The sequence below is a fragment of the Quercus robur genome, chromosome 5, assembly GCF_932294415.1.
Source record: "Quercus robur chromosome 5, dhQueRobu3.1, whole genome shotgun sequence".
In the NCBI taxonomy this organism is placed as follows: Eukaryota; Viridiplantae; Streptophyta; class Magnoliopsida; order Fagales; family Fagaceae; genus Quercus; species Quercus robur.
The window spans coordinates 67,582,859-67,607,192 of NC_065538.1; the positions used below are offsets into that span (position 1 = coordinate 67,582,859).

General features: G+C 36.6%; 2 protein-coding genes across 6 annotated transcripts; one reads left to right on the forward strand and one right to left on the reverse strand.

Moving 5' to 3' along the window:
• The first annotated feature begins 346 nt into the window (after nucleotides 1–346).
• On the forward strand, nucleotides 347–6,858 carry LOC126726785 (UDP-arabinose 4-epimerase 1-like). 5 transcript variants are annotated; one of them, XM_050432141.1, is made up of 12 exons: nucleotides 347–531; nucleotides 663–727; nucleotides 1,353–1,524; nucleotides 1,741–1,865; nucleotides 3,139–3,252; nucleotides 3,416–3,523; nucleotides 3,674–3,765; nucleotides 4,751–4,892; nucleotides 5,170–5,264; nucleotides 5,453–5,582; nucleotides 6,106–6,250; nucleotides 6,374–6,858. In XM_050432141.1, the coding sequence occupies exons 3-12, from the start codon at nucleotides 1,464–1,466 to the stop codon at nucleotides 6,598–6,600; spliced, it is 1,239 nt and encodes a 412-aa protein (XP_050288098.1). In that variant the 5' UTR covers nucleotides 347–531; nucleotides 663–727; nucleotides 1,353–1,463; the 3' UTR covers nucleotides 6,601–6,858. The 5 variants fall into 5 exon arrangements, with proteins under 5 accessions (XP_050288098.1, XP_050288101.1, XP_050288097.1 ...); XM_050432144.1 differs by having other exon boundaries at nucleotides 663–723; XM_050432140.1 differs by lacking the exon at nucleotides 663–727.
• A 3,347-nt stretch (nucleotides 6,859–10,205) lies between these two features.
• On the reverse strand, nucleotides 10,206–15,462 carry LOC126726787 (coatomer subunit epsilon-1-like). Its single transcript, XM_050432145.1, has 6 exons — nucleotides 15,151–15,462; nucleotides 14,918–15,069; nucleotides 12,998–13,133; nucleotides 12,765–12,920; nucleotides 12,305–12,384; nucleotides 10,206–10,471 (listed from the first exon to the last, which is right to left on the reverse strand). Exons 1-6 carry the CDS (start codon nucleotides 15,406–15,408, stop codon nucleotides 10,378–10,380), a joined length of 876 nt encoding a protein of 291 aa, XP_050288102.1. The 5' UTR covers nucleotides 15,409–15,462; the 3' UTR covers nucleotides 10,206–10,377.
• Between the last annotated feature and the right edge of the window lie 8,872 nt (nucleotides 15,463–24,334).

Here is a 24,334-nt window from a genome sequence, read left to right on the forward strand (position 1 = left end):
TTATGGAGTGGTGAGCATGCAATTCGTGACCGACTCAAAGTCTCAAACCCCGCATTCTTCGCTACCAAAATTGAAACACAAATGGGATTTAATTATTGGACAGTGACTCCCATAAACTTAAAATTAAAATCTAAAAGGTCCCATAAATTTCAAACTAACAACAAAAATTAGATACTCTATAAACCATAGAAAACCAAAAAAAAAAAAAAAACATTAAAAACTCTATAATCTCTCCTCCACTTGGGTTGTCACAACACATTGATATAAACAACGACATGTTGGCAGAGAATTCTCCTTCTATTACAATACAAATAGAAAAGGAAAAGCTAAGCTAGTACTGGTATACATACATACAAACAAAGATCACAATTTTTGGAGAATACACAAACACACCCTTTATTTATTTTTTGCTCATTCAAAGGGCCTTGTCTGTCTGGTCATCTTTTTACGTTTCTTGAGGTTTTTATTTAAGTTTCTTTCCTATTCTTACGTTTCCGATCGTCTTGGGTTCTACTCAATTTAGATTTTAAGGTAACACCCTTTTGCCTTTTCTTTCATTAAAAATAATTAACTTTGTTGTGTGGCGATTAAGGAATGCATGGATGGTAACAAGTCAAAGTCTTTAAATTTTGATTTCAAGGGGGTTTCTCTTTCTCTTTCAGGAGAGAGACATAACAGAGAGAGAGAGATCCTTATTCATTACCTTTTCTCAAAATTAATTGGGTTGGTAATGGTTTTCTCTGCTCTTTCTCTCTTAGACCTTGTTTGGTTTTTTTTTTTTTTTTTTTTTTAAATTTGATCTTGGTTGGATTGATGGGACCTTTGGATCTTGTATTGTATTGTATTGTATTGTTTGCTTACTTATATGTTTGATTTTCAACTGTTAATTACTGGGTTTAGCTTGATTTCCTTCATGTTTGAAAAAAATTGGTTCTTTTTTTTTTTATTATTTTATTTTATTTGCCAGACATGTCCTGACAGAACAAACAATCATAGGCCTCTTTTCGTACGCTCAGCTCAGACCCAAATTTTAAAAAATATATGAAAGATGAAAACTTTTGGGGTCTAATTCAATTGTAATAGCATATGAGTGTCTGGTTCTGCGTCTCTCTGTCTGTGGATCTAGAATCAATGGAGTTTTGAAATTGGGTGCTCAACTTTCCTGGGTTTATGTTTCTGGCTATTCGTTGTATTAAACCTTTTGATATCTTTGTTATCATCATAGCTTTTTGTTTTAGCTTTTTCTTCTTTGTTAGGGCCCCAGCCCCAGTTATAATTGCTTGTATTCCGTTGTTTTATATATATTTAAAAAAAAAAAAAATTAATGATTCATGTTTGTTTTTTTATTGCAGGCTTTGCAGCACGATACATCTGCTTTGATCATTGAGGCAAAGGATAAGAGCCCTGCTTATACAATAACTTACACTTAGGATTGAAGGGGTTTTTGTTTTTGTAGTTGCCAAATGCTAAATTTTGGCAGGGGAAGAACTCAAACAAGGTCCACTCGATCTATGTCACTTGGAGGTGGGATTTCCTTTCTTGTTATGTCTGAATTCATTTGAATAATTACGATGTAAAATTATTTTTTCAAGTCTATTTTGGATGCTTTCTGATTATGATATGGTATTTTGTTATGTTCATGCTTGAATTATACTTTATGTTTCTCTTTAATCTCCTTTCAAAGTTTTAGTGGATTTATATATTTATGTTTGATGTTTTGTGGTCCTGTTATACTTGTAGGCATGGATTACCCAGACCCGAAAAAGAAGAGCAGCTTTGTTGGCAAAATTCTTTTGGCTGCTGGCCTCACAGCATTATGCATTCTTATGCTCAAGCAATCTCCAAGTTTTAATTCTCCAAGCCCGGTAACTCCTTTGTCTTATATTTAAATAACCTTCTCATTTTAATTATTCAGTTGTACACACACACACACACACACACACACACAATCTTATGGCTCATCCCCAATGAAGCTCATTTGTTAAAGGAATCTACTGCAAAGTGGCGCCCATGATTTTTGTGTTTTTCTGTTATATATCTGTAATATTTGTTCAATATAATCACTTTGAATATCTAGACTTGGCATATAACAATAAAATCATATAATGTTTTTCCCTTTACTTCGGAGTTAAAGATTTAGTGTTTAATCCTTGCAGTAAGACATTCCTGTCTATAAGTAATGTGTTGTTGAACTGTAAAATACACTGGTTTGGATGCTTACATAATGCCCTTCATATGCGTTGATGTAGGATACTTTTCTGTTTATATTTTGGCTTTATATTTCGACCACAACATGGAAGTTAATTCTGCTATTCTTTAAACGCAATGGAGGCACAAATGTAATTTTAAAGTATCTTTAGATACAAAGACAGACTTATATATATATATATATAAATCTTTAGATACAAAGACACACATATTCAAACTCTTTTTGTCCGGGTTTTCCTCAAGTGGTGTTCTTGATTTCCAGATATCTTGATCAAATTCAGTCATTGAAGACCCAGTTTACTGTTGGTATAGTATTCTGTTATACCCATTTCTATGAATGGTGCTGCCTTATGGCAGACATAATTTAAAAGGTCAACAGCATGACCACCAAGAAGTAATATTTAGGTGTTATTAATACTGATTGAGTTTATCTTAGCTGTCCACTTAATCATTTTCATATGGTCAACACCAACTTGTATTTAATTAACTGTTGTTGACAACCTACTTGATGCAAAAGGTCAATGTTGCAAACTTTTGTGTGAAAGAGTTGTAAGTCTGATCAAATTGTTTTGCACATCTGTAATTTCCTTTCACTTGATCATATCAGATTTATATACAAAACTAAAATTTATGCATGACTATAATATTTATTTGCTTCTTTTGATTGAGGTACAGATCTTAGTAATGTTGTCATGCTGTTTGGAGACTCCTATTTGATCCTTTTCTTAATTAGAACGATTGTTTGTGTGGACGATCACCTCCTCCCCTTCCCCTTTTTCTTTCTCCCCAATCCAATTCTCACTTTGATTCCTGTGAAGACATTAGATAAGGAACTTGGATAAGAATGACTTGTTGGGGTATGACTGCTTTTCAATTGAAAGAAGTTCAACATTTCCAAATCTGAACATTTTTCATTCTTTTTTCTTCCAGTTCTCCCATCAGGAAGACGGGGTAACGCATGTCCTAGTAACGGGAGGTGCTGGCTACATTGGTTCACATGCTACCTTACGACTTCTGAAGGACAAATACCGTGTAACTATAGTGGTATGCCTTTTTCCTTATAAATGTAATTTTATTTTCTGCATTTTCAATTTTAATTCCATATCTGTGTGATTCTCTCTTTCGACAGGACCTCTAAATTGTATTTTCAAATTATTTTGCAATTTCAAAGTTAATTACATACCTTTGAGATTTTCCCTTTTGACAGGACAACCTCTCACGGGGAAACCTGGGTGCTGTAAGGGTTCTCCAAGAATTGTTTCCAGAACCTGGAAGACTTCAGTTTATTTATGCTGACTTGGGTGATGCAAAAGCCGTATCCTTATTATGCCCTTTATATATATATATATATATATATATATTTTTTTTTACATTGAAGGTGCCCTTTATAAAATAAACTTCATATAAGACTTGTTACTTTAATATAAATAGCCACACCTGGAGTTTACCTTAACAGATTTTTCAGGTTAATAAAATATTCTCAGAGAATGCGTTTGATGCTGTTATGCATTTTGCAGCTGTAGCATATGTTGGGGAAAGCACCCTTTTCCCACTTAAGTAAGTATTGCTTTTGATATCTAGCACATTTAAACTGTCAACCTTGCCTATTACAAAGTGTTCTCGCTTGTGGGACTTGTATTTCTTGCATCTTAGGAATTCAAACTTTCTTGAAAAGTTTAAATTTTATGGAAACCATGAATGTAGAACTCAGGGATTATCATTAAAACGTTTTACATAAGAAAAATTGTAAATGATGCATGTAAAGTTTGTTAGTCACTCTGATTGGGAGGATACTTGCTATGACTAGATTTCTCAATGTCAGCAACTTTCTAACAATAGCATGAAATTGTAAGGTTTGCTTGGATCAAAATCAAGCAAATTTAAAACTATGAAATTTTGGCCCAATTAACATGAATGTGAAATTTCATAGCGGGATTATACCCTTTTTTGTTGTGTTGTAATAATATCCAAACGGAATGTGACTAAATCTATAATGTTTTGAAATGTATTCATTTTCCTTTACCATAGTTGATTGCTAAAGCCCATCCACAATGTGGAATGAGGTGTGGAGAGATGATAACTTGCTAATGTTGAAATCTCTATCGATGGGTTTGGCCCATTCGGGATTCATTTTATCAGGTCTGGCAGCAAGTTAAAGTTGGATTTGGATTAAGGTTGACTTTGTATGAGTCATGCTTTGCATATAGGAATTTGTTCTAGTGTATATGCTTTGTTTTGCTATGCCTAAGATATTTGAGTGTAATTTTGAGCTGGGTGCATGCAGTGGGTCTCTCACAACATGTGGTCCCCCACCAGTGTGTGGGGCCCATGTGTTGTGAGAGGGTTTTCTGTATACAGTGGGTACACGATATCCTTTCATGTGTGATGTTTGAGAAACTAGTTAATCTTGTGACTTTCCTTGGCTCAAGTTTATTTTGTTTTATATTTGCTTTATTCCCCTTCGGCAAGTAAATTGGTGCTTCATATCGTGGAAACTTGTAAAATTATGTTACTAATTATATCTTTGACCTTGTTGCAACAGGTATTATCATAATATTACATCAAATACTTTGGTAGTATTAGAGGCCATGGCAGCACATGGTGTGAAGAAATTGATATATTCTAGTACATGTGCAACATATGGGGAACCTGAAAAGATGCCTATTACGGAAGTAACTCCTCAGGTGAGGGTTCTACACCCTTTTTTTTTTTTTTTGAAAATTTAATTGTTAATTGGATAAAGATTGGTTATATTGACATCAATATTATTATTTTTATTTATTGTCGGACTTAACAGGAAAAAAAAAAAGAAAAAAAAAGAAGAAGAAGATTATTGGTTTTGTTTTCCTTTTTTTCGTGAGGCAATAAAATTTGGGGTGGCATGCTAGTAGCCTAGTACTATATTATATGTGTAAGTGGTCTTATTGCTATAAGACTCAAAACTTTGTTGCATGATTTCAGGCCCCCATTAATCCATATGGAAAAGCTAAAAAAATGGCAGAAGATATCATCTTGGATTATTCTAAAAATTCAAACATGGCAGTCATGATCCTAAGGTTTGGTTTAGCTGTACTCTTATTTTATTTAAATCAGTTTAACTCCTTTTTTGACATGTGACAACAATAATGGATGGCCAGACTTCACCCTCTCTGCTCTCTTTTTTCTTATAAAATAAGAACTCTGATAGACCAGAATCAATTATCCTGATTGTCATGGATCTGTTTTTCCTTTTTGAAATTGTTAGATACTTCAATGTGATTGGGTCAGATCCAGAGGGCAGATTAGGTGAAGCTCCAAAACCTGAACTACGTGAACATGGACGAATCTCTGGTGCTTGTTTTGATGCAGCTAGTGGTATTATGCCTGGACTGAAGGTAAGCTTAGTTATTACATGACAAGTCCCTCTTTGACGTTGCAAAGATCTTGCTTAAGTCATGGCCAGTTCATTTCTTCAAAAGCAAGTTATCCTCAAATTTAAATGAATAATTTGAGAAGTCTGTGAGACCTGGACCTGGTGAATAGAATCGGTGGAGAGGTTGTCTTATGGTCCGTTTGGATTGAGGGAGAGGGAGGGGGAGTAGAGTAGAGTAGAGTAGATAAGAATTGGCCCAAAATTAGCCTATTTTCAGCCAATTTTACTGTACTCTCCCTCCCTCCTCCCTCAATCCAAACAGGCCCTTAAAGTCAGCTGTCTAGAGACATTAAAAAAAAAAATCATCTGTCTGAGATAGGACTATAAATATGATTAGCATTTAAACTTTTAACTCTCAAGTTTACAACCATGTGGTTTTAGTTGATAATACTTTGCTATAAATGATGGGGAAGCTTCTCCACATCAGTTTTAAAATAATTGTGTCTACTCTGATTTGTTCTAATTTGTTGTTTTGCACTTTGCAGGTTAAAGGAACAGACTATGATACACCTGATGGCACTTGCGTACGCGATTATATTGATGTCACTGACCTGGTTGATGCTCATGTGAAAGCTCTTGAAAAGGCTGAGCCCAAAAAGGTTGGAATCTACAATGTTGGCACTGGAAAAGGTAGGATAAACAGAGTATAATAATTTTAATTTATAGCATTTCCTTGTCTTGTGTGTGAGGGATGTAAATCATGTAATACCTCTGATAGAAATCTAAGACTTCTTTTTGGATTGCTTTAATCAGGTAGATCGGTAAAAGATTTTGTGGAGGCATGTAAGCAGGCTACAGGAAAGCCAATCAATGTTGATTACCTACCCCGCCGGCCTGGTGACTATGCTAAAGTGTATAGTGACCCATCTAAGATCATGCGTGAACTGAACTGGACAGCACGATATACTGATCTTAAAGAGAGTTTGCAGACTGCATGGAGATGGCAGCAGTCGCACCGTGGTGGGTATGAAAATATTTAAGCATCATCTTACTGAAAGGATAACAGCATTCCGTAGCCGAAGATTTATGCAAAGACCCCATGCAGTGCTGATTTTGGCCACGTTCTAATGCTCTCTTTAGAACAGGGGTTTGAAATTGAGATCAAATTTTTTATATATATTATATATCATTATGGGGTAGTAGTAGGATTCAAGCAAAGCTCATTTGTTACATGTATTAGAACAGAATATAGTTCAATAATGATGATGCTTAGGCGCGGGTATAGCTTTTATTGATTATTTTGTTCTTACATTTTTTTTGCCCTTATTGATTAGAATGGATACCTGTGCCAATGAAGGGTGATGGTGGTCATATCTTGTTACAGATGCCCCTCTAATCTGAATGTTACTTTTGTAGAGCACCCCATCAATGTATTGTCAGTCTTGTTTATAACCGAGTAGAACAAAAACTGGGTGTTTGGAATCAATGAAATACATAGTGGCAAGGTTATCAAATTTGTAGTGTTGATGGTAGGTTTGTATGATCTTACTTCGCTGAAACAATCTAAATCGTATGAGGATGAATGACTCTTACTTGGGCCAAATGAGCAGGATTAGCAGGATCCTATAATCCTAATATCTAAAGCCTCTGGCTAAAGAGTAGTAGGATTGGCAGGATCCTAGCGTGTAAGCTAATTTTTAGATTTTACTTATTGGGTTTTAATTATGTAGGCAAAATATCTCACATTCGTTCTTCAAATTTTAGCTTCTGTCTCACTTCCATGGTGTAACTCTTCTAGTTTAAAATTTTTAATTGATTGAATTATAGCTATGCTTTTCTTCTATATTAGTACATAAATTCATTTTATTTTTCACACTTATAATGACCTTTTGTGATTGGATATGAGCAAAATTTTTTAGTTCATAAATTTCACGCAATGTTTAAAGTCAAATACGTGTAAAAGCATTAGTTCATTTTCATGGGAAAGAGGACCCCCTCCCATTGAGCGAGTATCAAATGAGATGGTCTCTTGTAGATAATTTTGTTCAATAATCTCATAGATACAGCTTTTATATATATATATATATATATATATATATATACACACGCGCGCGCTTTAAATGGACACCGACGCCAATGATGGGTGATGGCGGTCAAATTTTGTTTTATATGCTACCTATAATCTTGATGTTACTTTGTCCTTTGTAGAGGACCCCATCAATGTATTGTGAATCTCTAATTATTGACCGAGTAGAACAAAACAGTGGGGTTGGAATTAGTGGAATACATAGGTTTGTACGATTTTAGTCCAAACAATCCAAATTCTCATAAATCCAAATTGTATGAGAATCAATGGATCTTACTTTATCCAAATGATCCAAATTGTGTAAGGATCAATGGAGTAGGATTTGAGCAAGATTGGTAAGATTTACCATCTAAGCTTGGGTTTAAAGAGTAAGATTTGAGTAAGATTGGTAGGATTTGGTCAGGCAGGCTCAATGAATTTGGGAGCTCTAGGCGAAATCTTTAAACGAGGTTTTTTATTATATTTAATTATAAATTCATAGTCATCTAGAAAATACTAAACTTGATCCACTAAGACCAGCCCACTATCCATCCATACCACTAAATCTTATTTCTTAAAAAAAAAAAAAAAAAAAAAAAAAAAAAAAAAAAAAAAAAAAAAACACGTGTAGGACTAGGATCAATGCTTTAAGTGGGTCCATTCCATAGTCTTCTAGAGAATACTAAAGAAATCAAAATTTAAGAGTAAAAAAAAAAAAAAAATGTAAAGACTAAAGAGTACAACTAAAGTTAAGTAAAAAAGGAGAATAAAAACCCAACAGCAAACCATGAAGAAGACCAAAGAGGCACAAGGAAGACTGAAGAGAAAACAAAAAATGAACCTAAAATGAAGATCTATGCACACACCAAGTCTATAGCCAACACCAATTGATGAGTAAGCCAAGTAAAAAGAGTTTTTTTTTTTTTTTTTTTTTTTTTTTTTTTTTTTTTTTTTTTTTTTCTACCTTTTGTTATCTTTTCTTCTGCATTTTGTTACTTGTATATTGAGAAAATCAATGTCTCTCTTTCTCTCCCTCTCTACATTTCAAGTAATAAACATGGGTTTTCTTAATGAAATGTGGTACAAAGGTTTGATTCAGAAGATACTTGGATTTTTTTTTTCTAAGAAAGTTAAAGATTTGGTGATTTGATTGGACTTCATGCCCTTTCAGCATTTTTGCATTGTGAGAAACTATTAGAAATAACTTGTTTTTTCTCAATTTTCAATTAAAGGCTTAAATAATTTGGATGGGCCTTACTTTTTTTTTTTTTTCCACAACATTATATAATATATTAGTACAATTGGGGGCCCTCTTACAAGTGAGGGCCTTAGGCGGTGGCCTAAATGGCCTATAGGGTCAACCGGCATTGGATCTAGTGTACCTTCTAAGCTTGGGTTTAAAGAGTAAGATTTGAGCAAAATTGGTAAGATTTAAGCTTTGGGCTTAATAATTTTAAGATTGGTAGGATCCTACCATGAAAGCTTGGGGTTAAATAATTTTAAGATATTACTTATTGGTAATTTGAGTTTGAAAAATTTAGTCACTTGTGACACATTTATTAAAACAAAGAAAAAATCCTTGGATCAAATCATCGTTAGCCTATCAAAAATCTCACTTCATTCTTCAAGCTTGAGCTTCAGTCTTTCACTGACTTTTATTTTTTTGGATGAGAAAACTTCCATTAATAACAAAGAACTGACGTACAACATAAAGCAAGCTTGTGCTACATCAGAATAGGCAATCCTGGTGGATCAGGAGTCTCACTAATGGAGGGGAAAAACCTTCCCAGACTTAACTAGTTTCATTACAATTAGCATAGCGAGCAAGCTCATGCGCAACCTTATTAAAGTCCCTCTTCAAATGTCTGATTTGCCAACTGCTAAAACAGTCAAGAATGCTCAGGATTCGTTTCATAGTGTAACACCTCTAGTTATTGTTAATCGAACTAATCTATGCTTTTCTTCCTTTTATTTTTTGGACTTATAATGACTTCGTGATTGGGCATGATCACCTAGTAACCATCCCCAAAATCCAGAGAAGTGGGCGACCAGGGGACACTCATTAGGAGAAGCTCCAACCAAGGTCATTTAATTCATAAGTTATTATTTTAAGGGTTTGGAATAATTCAATGTTTATAGCCAAATACATTTGAAGCATAATCTTATTTCTATGAAGAAAGGATCCTCCACTCCCATTTATGAGACCGCCCTTGCACACTATGTAGAACTTACACATGTAGGACCCACATGTCCCTCCCATTTAAAACCTCCAATTTCTTCTTTTTTTAAATAATTTTCGTATATAAAGACACATGACATTCAAAATATAGATTACTATTCAGAATAATTCTATTTAATTTTAATCAAATATAAATTCAATGTATGAGGACTCGCACTAAAATACAGTTTTAGTATTCTACAATATCCTGAGCTTTTTGGATCAGGATGTATTGAGGGTGGCTTGATTGTCAAATTCTATAAATCAAAAGGAATATGTTGTACAAATAAATTGCTCAAAATGCATAACTCAAAATGAATTAAATTGCTCAAAAAATTAGTATGTGAAGACACAATTAGACATAGGACAGGTAAACATTACTATGAATTTCAAACTCAGTCGCGAAATAAATCTGTTCCATTCAATTTTATATGTTCCTGTCGCTTACAAAACCAATAGAGAATAGCCGTCATGAATGGTGAAAGGACCATATATATAGTAACAGAATTCACCTCTCTGCCTAAAATGAATTCATCAAGCAACTGATTGAACAGCCCGGTCAAAGCTCTCCTCTGCGGTTGACGCACGTTTGACAAGCACATGGTCTGGGTGTGAAAGTTTCAACTGGCTGCAAAATCAGTGTCTTAAAGCAGTAAGTCACTAATAACAAATTTCACCAGAATTCTCATCTCCCATCTCTCCTGTGTGTGTGTGTGTGTTTTTCTTTAAAAAAATTAATTAATTGTAGCACTTCAATTACGATTATTTAGTTTTTCTATCATAGCAACTAAATTAAGATTTGAAATAGTGATGTAAAAAAAATAAAAAAATAAAACAGAAATTTACATCCTAGAATTTGTACACAAGCCTAATGAGGTAGGATCTATACATATATATCAAATTATTTTATTTATAATATACATACTATTAGAAACCTTGCACAATAACCTTGTGCAACAGCAGTCAACAGATAATTGAAAAGGGGCCAGGGGGGGGGTGTTTGGTGGGGTTTAAGAAGAAGGATCCAATCCAAATGAGAACCAAAAAGACATTTGTTATATTCAACCATTGCAAATGTTGGAGTAAAATTAGACATGTACCATTCCCAAGCAAAAAGTAAAACATCAAACTTCAAGAATCCAATCCACTTAAAAGATCATTCAATCTAATTGTTAAAAGGAAGAGAAGCTAAAAGATAAAAAGAGATTAACCATCCTCTGTGCATGATGCAGAATCATGTCATTTTAGTGCCTCTAACTGCACTGATCCTTGAATATGACCAGAAATGTGATCTGAGGATAATGTCTGTCCACTCCTTTAGGACAAGACCTGAAACTTTAGATTTCTAGTTTTTTATCAGTAAGGTTTGGTCTAAGGGAGTGGGACAAGGAGATTCAAACCAGTGTTCTCCATTTTATGAGACGTGGTCTCCAAATTATTGTGCTCCCTTGGAGTTTGGTCAAACTTGAAACTTTTCATCTGCTATTGTATTCTAGCCATGTATTTCAAATTAGAGCTGCCCAAAAGCCAGTAATAATGAGTGATGCATAATTGCCATAAACCACATTGACATACACAAGATCGTTTAACAGGCCATGCCGAAGCAAGCATCAAGCCCTTGTGTAATTCACATAGCCAGATTGTTTACTTCAACTTGGACTTAAAAGCTAGAAAAAGAAATTTAAAACTTTTTATTCTTTTCATTGGTATATTACACACCCACATTGAGTGGGTTTTGAACTCAACCTCATCCTCTATTCACCATGCATACAAGCCTTTATGTATGACACTTTAACACTTCCTGTAGCATTATATTCCTCAAACCTCACCAATTTGCATACACTAACATTCTAGTCTCTTTTCTCCAGTTGTCAAATGCACTTACTTTCAGCTTTTGCAACAGTATTTATAGGATTTTGACATGTTTTCTTCATTGTCCTGTTACTCATTCCCTATGGGCTTTCATGCTTCAGGCTTTTGGTATTCATTGGGTTATGTCGGGTTCGGTGGCGGGTTTGTTATCTAGTTGGCATCAGTGGCTTGGGAAGCATAATTCGGAGATTTGGGATTTGGTTCCACAGTGCTTAATGTGGATTGTGTGGTTGGAGCGAAATCATCGATCTTTTGAAGATAAAGAGAAAACGTTGGAGGAGTTATAGATTTTATGCCAACGCAGTCTAATGGAGTGGTCTTGTTGTTGGGGTTTTACTGAGTGTTCTTCTCTCTCTGAGTTTATGCCTTCCCTTAGCTTAGTTTCTTGACATCTCTCTTGCTGTTGTGTTGTGTTGTGTTGTGCTGTGTTGCTGTTGTGTTGTGTTGTTGTTCATCATCATGAACATCTTGTAATTCTCATTTTTTTTTTCCCTCTTTAATATAAGTTTTCTGATTACCTATCCAAAAAAAAAAAAAAAAAAAAAAAGAAACAATAAGAAAGAACAGAGGGCATGAAGTGATAGTTTACCTGAGAAACCGGGAAGAAGCTTTACCAAGATGAAGACAGCATACAACCAGATTGGCTAGAGTTTCTGGATCCTTTGCATCCTGTGTCAAATCATCACACAGCTCTTTGACACCTCTATAAAGTAAAATGAACATGCAACTATCTAATGCTAATACAACTCAGCCTCTACAATAAGTATTTAAGAGTGATATAATAAATTATTTGGCACCACAACTAATTAAAATTTATGACTTAATTCAAAAGTAAAGGGATTTGAAGAGATTCAAGAAAAAGGTAACAAGAGAAGCTATACATGTAGAAGAAACACACAATATCAATTCAACAGTTTTTAAACCAGCTAAAATCACTTACATATTGTGAATTTGATAAAATTTGCAATTTCTCCAAGTGACCAAAAATAAATTCTGCTTTTCTCATTAAGAAGCCCAAAAAAACCAACATTGACTTGTTAGAAACTTGCCTTGTTTAGTGCTTCAAGCAGCAGAGTTTCAGCTTCATCAAAGTTTCCCATGTGCATGCAGCAAACAGCCTTCCCATTCAGGATCAAACTTGTCATCTGATACTTCTCAGAGAAATCTTGGAAGATGAGATATGCTTCCTGTATCTTGGAACCACCCTGATTCAGAGGAAAATGTAAGATTACAAACAATGACAGTTTATCATTCTCAAGGAAATAGAGACAAATGTACAAACCACTGCCAAATTTAACCATGCATTAGCAAGTTGAGTTAGTGTGTGGTCCTCCTCAATCTGCTGCATGGCCCTAAGCTGTCTCTCAGCATAATCTGACCTATGCATTTTAAGGAAAATCTGGACATTCAAGGCATGCCTGCAAAAGCATAACAATATATATCAGGCTTGGAAAAATGATAAGAAACATCCTCCGCAATTTTTTCTCCACTCTATAGCTACTTGTGTGACTTTTTTTTTTTTGTAAAACATTAGTGACATGACCCATCATTTGCATAATGCCATCTCCACGACATATTTTATTTTTATCTTCTTCTTCTTTTTTTGTTAATGATAGTCTATTTTCACAAAAGATAAAGTAATCCTTTAATTAACAGGAGACCAAAAGTAAATTACATAAGCCACCTACTAAACTTGTGCATCATGCAAAAAAAAATTATGTTCACTTACATTTTCTATAAGTAAAATATGTAGGATGCAATCCAAGGATATGAGAAGTATATAAGACATGACACTTAAAGTTAAAGAGCCAGAGAGCAATAAAACTTGGAATAAGAATTTAAGTTACACAAAATTAGGCAGGTAGTCATGAAATTCAAGTTTGCCAGTGTACAAAGGCATCTTAAACAGAGTCATCACTATGTTTCACTAGATTCAAGCCTTTAAAAAGAAAAGGGAAAAGAAACAAGAAAGAAGAGAAAACACAAATAATCAAGCATTGACATCAACCATGGTTTCATAAGTTTTTAGACAAAAAAATTTAGGATTTTAAAAAAGGCTCCAATCATCTGCAGCTCTAATGATAAGTATCTATAACCCTTAAAAAGAGTCATAATAAAATTGAGGTAGTGTTTTTCAAGATCAGATTGATTATTAGATGAGTTTAAAAATTAGGCTCAGGGTTGTTCAGTACATAAATAAATAAAAATGAAAGAGCTCTTATCGAGCTGAACTTCAAGTTGTTCATGAAAGACTTGGTGTGTTTGAAGCCCAAGCCAAGAGAGGCCCAATCAATAATAAAATTTGTAAATGTCAACAAATATAAAACCTGCTAAGCACAAGCCTAGAACACGACAATAGGACTAATGCCATTTCATATCCATTTCCATCTATTAAATGTATTCAACAGATCTTCTACACCTTCATTTCTAGATACACCAAAAAACTGCGAGAAAAGTAACCCTTCCAGTGATCCTATGTAATCTAAGCCTTTCAAAATAAAACACAAAGAAATCAACACCCTGTATCCGTCACAATAAAATTTCCTCCCACAAACAAAACAAAACAAAACCAATTTGTAATATAGATTTCCCTCAGATTACAAGACTACCAATTATAGAATCACTTAGCCCAAAGATTCCAAACTTATGTTCTGATCTATGAAATTAAAAGCAAAAAAAAAAAAAAGGGGATCCGAAGGATAAACCTAACCCGTCAACAACCCAAATGCAATTTAAAAAACCAGATTCACTATTTAGAGAAACCAAAGAAGTTCCCATCAATGTGAATCAAATTCTGTTTCATAAATCAACAACACAAACATGTTCAGGTAAGCCCTTCTTTCCAACCTACAAAATAAGCTCCCATGCGTCTAGCTCAGAATCTTCTTGGATAGTTTAACCTTCGTCTAAAAATCAGTCTACAGTTAAAAACCCAAACTTGATATAGACTTTTTTACATCAATAATTCTCTTGATCTGATAGGACAAATTATGGTCCTGAGTTTATTAAATGCACTATCTTACAACATAAATGTGAAGCACTATCCTTATTGTGCTGGTGCATCCATTGAAAAAAAGTATTTCAACTTGTGGGTCATGATCCCAAGGTCTAATTTTGATTTATTCCTACATCAATAACTCTCCTGATCTAATACTAAACAACAATAAAAAAGAAAAAAGAAGAAGAGAAATTTAAGACTTACAGTTCCATAGTGCCACCAGCGTTGGTGTGCTTAAGAGCCTCATTGTAATCCTGCTCATGCGTAAACACGATCCCAGCAATCAACCTCAGAATGGGGTTGCTCCCGATCGCCGGATCCGCCAACCACTCCTTCAAACTCGAGATCGTCGACTCCTGAAATATCGAAATTCACAAATCTAAGCCACGAGATCTGAGAATTTGCAACAAAGAGATATGATGGGGGGGGGGGGGTACCTTGTTTTCGGGGGAAGAGAGGTAGAGCGCGAGCAATTTGACGGCCTGAAGAGGAGTGGGAGCAGAAGCGTCGATCTCGTGAACGACGAGCTGGTAGCTGCCGAGGGCGATGTAGGAGCGGTAGACGAGGGAGTCGCGCTCTACGGCGTCGTCTGGGGAGAGGTTTGGAACGTCGCTGTTGTTGATGGCTGCCTGGAAAGCTCCCAGGTAGAAGTTGTTTCGAAGGTTGAACAAGTGGTCTGGTGCTGCTGCTGCCATTTTTTTTTTTCTTTTTTTTTTTTTTTGCAGATCGAAGAGAGAGAGCCTAATGCTAGTGGGTGGGTGCTGCTACTATAAACTTTGTTATTTACACATCAGATCAGTAATGGTTATATTTTCTCTATAATGGGCTCACTTTGTGGGCCTAATTTTGTTTGCTTGGGATAAGTATGGGCCTAAATTAATTTAGTCCTAATAAAAATATTTCATGCATACCCGTATGCAGTTTTAGATTTATCATTACTTTTTTTTTTTTTTTAGGAATATTATCTTATTTTTAGGATAAATTACATTTTACTTACCTCTGGTTTGCTTGAAAAATACTTTACCTACTTGTGGTTTCAAAATTGATACTTTACTCACTTATAGCCCTATCCATTAACATTCCGTTGCCCACCTATCCGCTTGTCGTTACTCTAACATCTTTTAACATTGAAAAATATATTACAAACCGGATAAAAAATACTTAATCCTGGAGAAACAAACCTTAAGCCACCCTTTCACTCTCTCTCTTAGATTGAGACACTTTATTAAGATCATCATGTGAAATTTCTATCATCACTTTTGGTTACCATTTCGATCAAAACCCTTATGATAGATTTTGAGGTTCCTTCTGGAGCTAAATTCTAGGTACTTTCTCTAACTTATATTTTATTTTATTTTTAAATCGTAGTAATTGATGATAGATTATGAAATGAAATTTGAGGAATTTGTACAAGCTAAGGTAGGAAACGTTAGATACACAGCTTGTTTCTCTAGTTTAGTGAGGTTTTCAATGGAAGAGATGTTGGGATAGGTGCCATTGGCCTCAGTAGCCTATTGGCACCCAGGTACCTTTGTGTCCTGATGCTCGGGGGTTCTAGCCCCCGCAAAATCACCTAGCAAAAAAAAAAAAAAAAAAAAAAAAGATGTTGGGATAGGCTGTGGAGAGGAGTGTTGTAGCTTTGTTGTATGTCCAGTGCATAGGTTCTTCCACCCCCTTTGGTTAAACACGAAGACATATTAAGGAGCAAGGAAAAAGCCAAGAATTATATTTTAAGCTAAATAGAGGAACACACTAGAACCCTATTAAAAAATCATAAAAAATAAAAATCATCTTTAAAATAATTAATTCATAAAAATTTAATTAAAAAAAGGTGAAAACCACATTTTCGTCCCTACATTTTCACACGATTCCCACTTTGGTCTCTATCTTTTATTTTCACCGCTTTTACTCCCTATCCTGAAAAATGCGTCTCGTTTTTGTCCCTATTATTATATCAAAGAAGAAAAATGCACATGTAGTAAGTGCACTGTTAACACACTAAAAGCTAATGTGACCATTAAAATTAAAAAAAAAATGTTATTTGGCATTAAAAAATGCCATATCAACATCTAAATTAAAAAAAACTAATTTATCAATTTAAACTAAAAAAAAAAAAAACTAAAAACATAACTAAAAACCAAAAACCACATGAATCAAGATCTAAGTGTATCTAGAACAAGAACAATAAAAATATCAACCCAGATGTTTCTCAAAAAAAAAAAAAAAAAAACCAACCTAGATTTAAATACAAGAACAACATTTTCCTTTTCAGTCTTTCATCCTTTCCTTTTTCATTAAAACCCACACAATCCCAAACCCACATAATCCCATTCCTCTCTGTCTCTCTTTTCCTCTCTCCCTTGCCCTCTCAAATCCATATCCCAGGCAAACACGAGAAAGAAGAAAACAGCAAATCTGAGGTTGATTTCGTTTTGGCTGGTCTGAGGTTAATTTCGTTTGGATTTGATAGTTTCGAATCTGAGGTTGCAAATGGTTTGGTTTTGGCTTTAAGGTTTGGATTTGAGGTTTCTGTTTGGTTTCTCTGAAAATAAGAAAATTTGGGTTTTGAGTTTTGAGTTTTGTGTTTGGGGGCCGAAAATTTGGGTTTGGATTTAGTATTTGGGGGTTGAAAATATGGGTTTGATTTTTGTGTTTGATGCTTTGGTGGTGTGGGGGTTTGAAATATGGTGCTGAGTTTTGTGTTTCAACCAATCTGGGTTTGAATTCAAATTTTCTAGGTTTTAAATTTTATGTTCATCTTCTCTAAATCCATGGTTGAAGACCCATGGCTGAAACCCCATGGTTGAAGATCCATGGCTGAAACCCACCTTGACCGAGATCTGATCTTCTCTCTCTCTAAACCCAAATGGTCACCATGGTTTGATGGTCATCGTGGTTTGATTTGACTAACTCATGATTGTTTTTTGGTGTATTTTATTAATGAGGATTGGCTTTGAGTTTTGGTATTTTTGGTATTTTGTTTTTTATTTGACCATGTTTTAGGTTTTGTATGTTTTATTAAATTTTTTTTTTTTTTGATTAAGTGTTTTGGGTTTTGTTAATTGATTGTGTTAGAGCATCTGAGTTTGATCATGGTTTTATATATATTTTTACTTGTTTGGATGCTAAGAAAATGCAAGAAAAGAGAAGAAAATCTTGAATTTCTTATTTTCTGGGCAACCATGTTCCTAGGGGAAGAACATGAAGAACAATTATTATTTAAATAATTAAATGATAATTAAAATTTTATTTTATTTTAGAATAAAATAAAATATTTTAATATTTTTTAATTCTGCCTTTTGCCACATGTGCATTTTCGGTTTCTGATGTAATGCCAAGGACAAAAAACGAGACGCATTTTTTCAGGATAGGGAGTAAAAGCGGTGAAAATAAAATATAGGGACCAAAGTAGGAATCGCGTAAAAATGTAGGGATGAAAATGTGGTTTTCGCCTAAAAAAAAAACCGAAAAACCCAAAGGTTTCTCTCTATCTCTGTCTCTGTCTATGTTGAAAAAGCAAAGGATGCAAAATCATCTAATAAAAAAAGGTAACCCAGAATTTAAAACTAGAAAGAGATTGTTGTGGGGGCCAGTTAGTCAGGAGGTATAATTAAGGCTGTACGGATTGGGCCATAGGCCCAATCTGAGGACATTAACTAATCCGAGAATGGCCAAATGAGGTTATAATGGGATTGGTATAAAGAGAGAAATAAAAATAGTATGAGATAAGTCCAACACACGTCCGAGGAAAAAAGCCATCTCGGAAACAAGAATCCGAGGTCAATAAGAGTGTCATATCACCCTAAACCTTCTTCAAAGTTACATCACAATTGGGAGTTGGACGTTGGACAAGGGGTAAGTAGAGGGAGGCAACAAATATCTTCAAATGCTGCACATTAAATGCCTCATAACTAATTCTCTAGCTGCATTAATGTGGAGGTGATACCTAAACAGTGACCAAGCAGCCTTACAGCTACTATTTGATGGTTCTGAGAGGTGTTGGATGGGACAAGAAGGAGCTCCTAAATCCAACCTACACATTTATGGTAGGGATAACACCAAGATTGCAATATATAGCACGGGAAGGTGACCTAAAAAGGGGATCAAAAAAATCAAGAAATCTTTGTAAGAATACAGTGAACTCTTGTAGACTTGTCAAAAGACTAGATATTATAACATAAGCTCCTCAAGCCGTGCCGAGGATTGACTTTCTCATTGACTTGTGTTCAATAATCTTAATTCAGCAACTTTTATTGTTCATCTTTTGGAATAGAACTAGTTCTTTCACCCACGCTTTATAAATTCATTGTTTGGGCTTGTTAGGCTTAAACCCAATCCTATACTGGGTCCAATCCAAATTCAGTCCTTACAATTGGCACCGTCTGTGGGAAGAGCTTGATCTATTCCGAAGGAGATTTGGGTACAACATTCACAATGGAGGAAGCAGGTCCATACCGGGCAACAGCAGGACCACACCAAGTAGATGCTAATCTACATCAAGCAAAATCAAAGGGTTCTCAGCATAGCAATCCGCGTAGGAGCCTTGAATGGAGAGGATGCCATGAGGGAAGTGTGCACACAAATCATACCAATAAAAGTCAATCTCGAGGGTAGAGTCATGTTTCCCATGCAAAGGATGACAGAGACATGCAACATGAAATAGTTGAATTGAAGAAGGAATTGCATCACGCTCGGCGAAGATGTTCGTCACCCAGCTTCGAGCTGTCCTCTGAAGAGACAGATGGTGCTAGTTATAGACGAAGATCCAGAACTCTGCCCAGCGAGACCTTCTCCTATGACGAGGAGTACCACCATAGACGTAGATACAAAAGCCCGCCTTGTTAAGGCTTGGGGAACATCTTGAGTCAAGTTTCTAAATCACCTTTCACACGAAACATAGAAGGTGCTCGTCTTCCTCGGCGATTCCATCAACCCACGTTCACCATTTATAATGGTCGAACAGATCTGGTGGAACATGTCAGCCATTTCAGTCAAAGGATGGCCGTTCACTCCAAAGATGAGGCCTTGATGTGTAAGGTCTTTTCATCTAGCTTGGACCCAGTGGCGATGAGGTGGTTCAATGGTTTAAAGGCAAACTCTATTAACTCCTTTAAGAAACTCACCCGGGCCTTCGGTGCTTGCTTTATTACTTGTAGCAAGGTTCCTCAGCCTTTGGGATCCTTATTATCTATGTCCATGTAGGAGGGTGAGATTCTGAAAGCTTATTCAAACAGATACTGAGAGATGTTTAACAAAATAGAAGGAGAGTACGATAATGTGGCCATTAGCACTTTTAAGGCTAGTCTTCTAGCCGAGCTTGATTTAAGGAGATCTCTAACTGGTAAACCTGTTACCAGTGTTCGTCAACTGATAGATTGGATTGACAAATACAGAAGGGTAGAAGAAGACCAATTGTAGGGAAAAGGAAAGGCTAAGGTGATCCATTAGGAGAGGAGGGATTTCAGGTCAGATCGATACAGTAATAACCAATCTCGGAAAGACTTTGTTGGGCAGCTAGGATCTGCCAACACCTAGGTGGTTAATGTCGTGTTTCGAGAGCCAGTGTAACAGGTGCTAGAGAAGATTAAGAATGAGCCGTTCTTCAAATGGCCAAACAAGATGGCAGAGGATCCTATGAAATGCAACCAGAACTTTTATTGCCAATATCATCAGGATCATGGACACACTACTGAGGATTGCAGAAACTTGTGGGACCATCTGGACCAGTTAGTCCGAGAAGGGAAGTTGAAACAACTCTTGCATCATTCTAGTGGTCGGGGAATCCAAACGGAGTCGGAGCTTCGGGGAGATGCTTCTTCAAGACTCCCCCTTGGCACAATAAATGTTATTTTTACTACCTTAGGGAGGACCAGATCTTGTCCTTCTAGGGTGATATCAGTATCCCGTTATCCAGTTGAGGAGTTTAGTTCAATGCCTAAGAGAGCCAAGATGGGCATCCTGTTAATGTTAGGTTTTTCAAATGAGGACAAAGTTGGAACCATATAGCCCCATGATGACGCTCTAGTGGTTACACTCAAAATTGGTGGGTACAATGTGAAAATAGTGATGATCGACCAAGGCAATGCTGCTGACATAATGTACCTTGACTTGTATAGGGGGCTAAATTTGAAACCTGAAAACTTAACAGCCTACAGTTCTCCTCTGGTGAGTTTTGAGGGTAAAATGGTCGTCCTAAAAGGTCAGATCAGATTACCTGTGAAGACTGTCATGGATGTGGTGGAAGTGGACTTCATTGTCATGGATGTTTTCTCTCCCTACACGGCCATTATGGCCAGACCCTGGCTTCATACCCTGGGGGCCATCTCCTCCACTCTTTACCAGAAGATGAAATACCCATCCGGAGACCAGGTTTTGGAGAGTCTACAGCCAGACAATGCCTAGTAGCGGCTATCCAACATCGGCCTGAGACTGAGACCTTAGCCACCGCTGATAATGGCTTATAGCAGTTAGAAACTCCGGCATTGCCTTTTAATGGACCAGCCGATGAGACGAAATGTGAAGATCTAGAGAGGGTCATTATTGGCGATGATCTAGAGAAGTTCTTTCAGGTTAGAGCTCAATTGCCTCTACCGGAGAGGGAGCAATTGGTCGAATTCCTTCGAAAAAATGTTGATATGATCGCATGGAGCATTTATTAAGCCCCGGGTATAGATCCAAGTTTCATTTGTCACCACTTGAACGTTAACCCTTCCATCACCCCGAAGAGACAACCACCTCAGCGTCCCTCAAAAGAGCATGCCTAAGCTGTTAGGAATGAGGTAACCAAGCTCAAACAAGCAGGGGCTATCAAGAAAGTTTTCTATCCTCAATGGTTAGCTAACACAGTAATGGTGAGAAAGAAAAGTGGGAAATGGCATGTGTGTGTGGATTTTACAAACCTCAATAAGGCTTGTCCTAAAGATCCTTTCCCTATGCCTCGGATAGATCAGTTGGTGGATGCAACGGTAGGGCATCTTCGGATGAGTTTTTTAGATGCCTTTTAAGGATATCACCAAATGCCATTAGCATCGGACGATCAAGAAAAGACAGCTTTTGTCACTCCCATTGGAAACTATCACTACAAAGTGATGCCTTTTGGTTTGAAAAACGCAGGATCTACTTATCAGCAGATGATGACTAAAATGTTTGAACCACCGTTGGGCAGGAGCATTGAGATCTATATTGATGATATGGTTGTAAAGAGTAGGGTGGTGTCTAAGCATATGGGCGATCTTGCAAACATTTTTGGAATTCTGAGAAAGCATAAGTTGCGCCTGAATGCTTCCAAGTTTTCGTTTGGGGTAGGCTCGGGAAAGTTCTTAGGCTACATGGTTACTCATAGGGGAATTGAGGTAAACCCAGATCAGATTAAGGCCATTAACGGCATGCAAGCACCTCAGAATCCCAAGGAAGTCCAGAAATTGACAGGGATGACTATTGCTTTAAATCGATTTATATCCAGATCAGCAGATAGGTGCAGACCCTTTTTCCTTTTACTGCATAAGTGGAAAGGATTTGAATGGACTGAGGAGTACGCTCTAGCCTTTCAACAGCTTAAAGAGTACCTATCTTGGCCACCCATCATGTTTAGTCTCAAGGTGGACGAGGTTTTGTTTGCTTACCTGGCAGTAGCCTCTCACACGGTAAGTTTTGTGTTGATACGAGTAGATGGTGGTATCCAAAGACCAGTCTATTACGTAAGTAAGTCGCTTCATGAAGTCGAGGTTCGGTATTTATCACTGGAGAAGGCCATTTTGGTAGTAGTGCATGCTACACGGAAACTCCCCTACTATTTTCAAGTGCACACCGTGGTTGTTTTAACTCAATTACCGCTCAAATCAATACTTCGGAGCGCAGACTATATCGGGAGGATTGCTAAATGGGGCACGATTCTAGGAGCTTTTGATATCAAGTACATGCCTCGTATCTCTATAAAAGGCCAGGTCCTCACCGATCTAGTGGCTGAGTTTGCTGAATTTCCTGAAGAAATAGATGCGAAGCAACATGGCATGGACGAAAAGTTAGTTGGCTTAATCTCCGCCCAATACCCTTTACCCTGGAAAGTATATATGGATGGAGCAGCAAACCATCGGGGATTAGGAGTGGGGCTAGTTCTGGTATCCCCCAAAAATATCACCATTGAAAAGTCCTTGAGGTTGGGATTCTTGGCTACGAACAACGAAGTGGAATATGAAGCTTTGTTGATGGGAATGGCGATGGTCTAGAAAATGGGTGGAAAGGCAGTGGAAATGTTCTCAAATTCCAGACTGGTTGTAGGCCAAGTAAAAGGGGAACTGGAAGCACGGGATACAAGAATGCAAGAATATTTGGGTCAAGTTAGGTGTATACAAATGAAATTTGAATTCTTTGATTTATCGCATATCCCCAGAAGTGGAAATACCCACGCAAACTCTTTGGCTACCCTTGCCATTTCCTTGGCATAGGATTTGCCCCGAGTGATACTTGTCGAAGACTTATGCACCCCTACCTCAACAAAGAGATATTTGCTCCAGGTCCATCAAGTCAAGTTAGGGTCAAGCTAGATGGATCCTATATTGCTGTTCCTTGAAAGGGATATATTGCCTGATGAGAAAGCAGAAGCTGAGAAAATATGAAGGAAAGCTCCTCGTTTTTGGTTGTCTGAGGATAAAAAGTTGTATAAACGTTCTTTTTCTGGGCCATATCTGCTTTATGTACATCCCAAGACATTAGAGTCACTCCTAGAGGAACTACATGAAGGAATCTATGGAATTCATACGGGGGGGAAGATCCCTGTCTCACCAGGCCATTACTTAAGGATACTGGTGGCCAGACATGCAAAAAGAAGCACAAGAATATGTTAGAAAATATGATCAGTGTCAGAGATTCACACCGAACATTCACTAGCTTGGAGGAGTTCTCAATCCTCTTTCCAGCCCTTGGCCTTTTGCTCAATGGGGTTTGGATATTGTAGGTTCTTTCCCTAAAGCACTAGGAAATAAAAAGTATTTGCTAGTCAGCACAGATTATTTTACTAAGTGGGTCGAAGCTGAACCTTTAGCTAATATCAGAGGTGTAGATGTCAAAAGATTTATCTGGAAGAATATCGTTACTCGATTCAAGGTTCCCCCTACCCTCATCTCAGATAATGGCTTTTAGTTTGATAGTAAAGCCTTCAGGCAATACTATTTTGCTCTGGGGATAAAGAATAGGTATTCCACTCCAGCCTATCCGCAAGGAAATGGGCAAGCTGAAGTTGTCAACAAGGTTATAGTGAATGGACTTAAAAAGAGGTTAGACGAGGCAAAGGGAAAATGGGTAGAGGAATTACCACATGTCCTTTGGATGTATCGAACAACGCCTCGATGGTCAACAGGGGAGATCCCTTTTCTCAATGATATATGGAGCCGAGGCTGTAATCCCTCTGGAAATAGGTTTCCCGACGTTGAGAAAAAAATGCATTTACCCTGGACGGTAATGATGGGTTGTTGGAAAAAAGTCTGAACTTGATTGAAGAGCGAAGGGAAAATGCAGTGGTCTAACTGGCATACTACCAGCATAAGCTCAAGAAAGGTTACGATACCAATGTAAAGTTGAGGCCATTGGCCGTAGGAGATTTGGTATTGAGGAAAGTTTTGGGAA

Bases quoted from the DNA above. Each gene is read 5' to 3' on its own strand.
- LOC126726785 (XM_050432141.1), top strand. From the start codon at position 1,464: ATGCTAAATTTTGGCAGGGGAAGAACTCAAACAAGGTCCACTCGATCT. The intron at 5,265-5,452 runs GTTTGGTTTAGC...TGAAATTGTTAG, and splicing joins ATGGCAGTCATGATCCTAAG to ATACTTCAATGTGATTGGGT. The intron at 5,583-6,105 runs GTAAGCTTAGTT...TGCACTTTGCAG, and splicing joins GTATTATGCCTGGACTGAAG to GTTAAAGGAACAGACTATGA.
- LOC126726787 (XM_050432145.1), bottom strand. From the start codon at position 15,408: ATGGCAGCAGCAGCACCAGACCACTTGTTCAACCTTCGAAACAACTTC. The intron at 12,921-12,997 runs GTTTGTACATTT...CCTCTGAATCAG, and splicing joins CATGGTTAAATTTGGCAGTG to GGTGGTTCCAAGATACAGGA. The intron at 12,385-12,764 runs GCAAGTTTCTAA...GATTTGACACAG, and splicing joins TGCTTGAAGCACTAAACAAG to GATGCAAAGGATCCAGAAAC.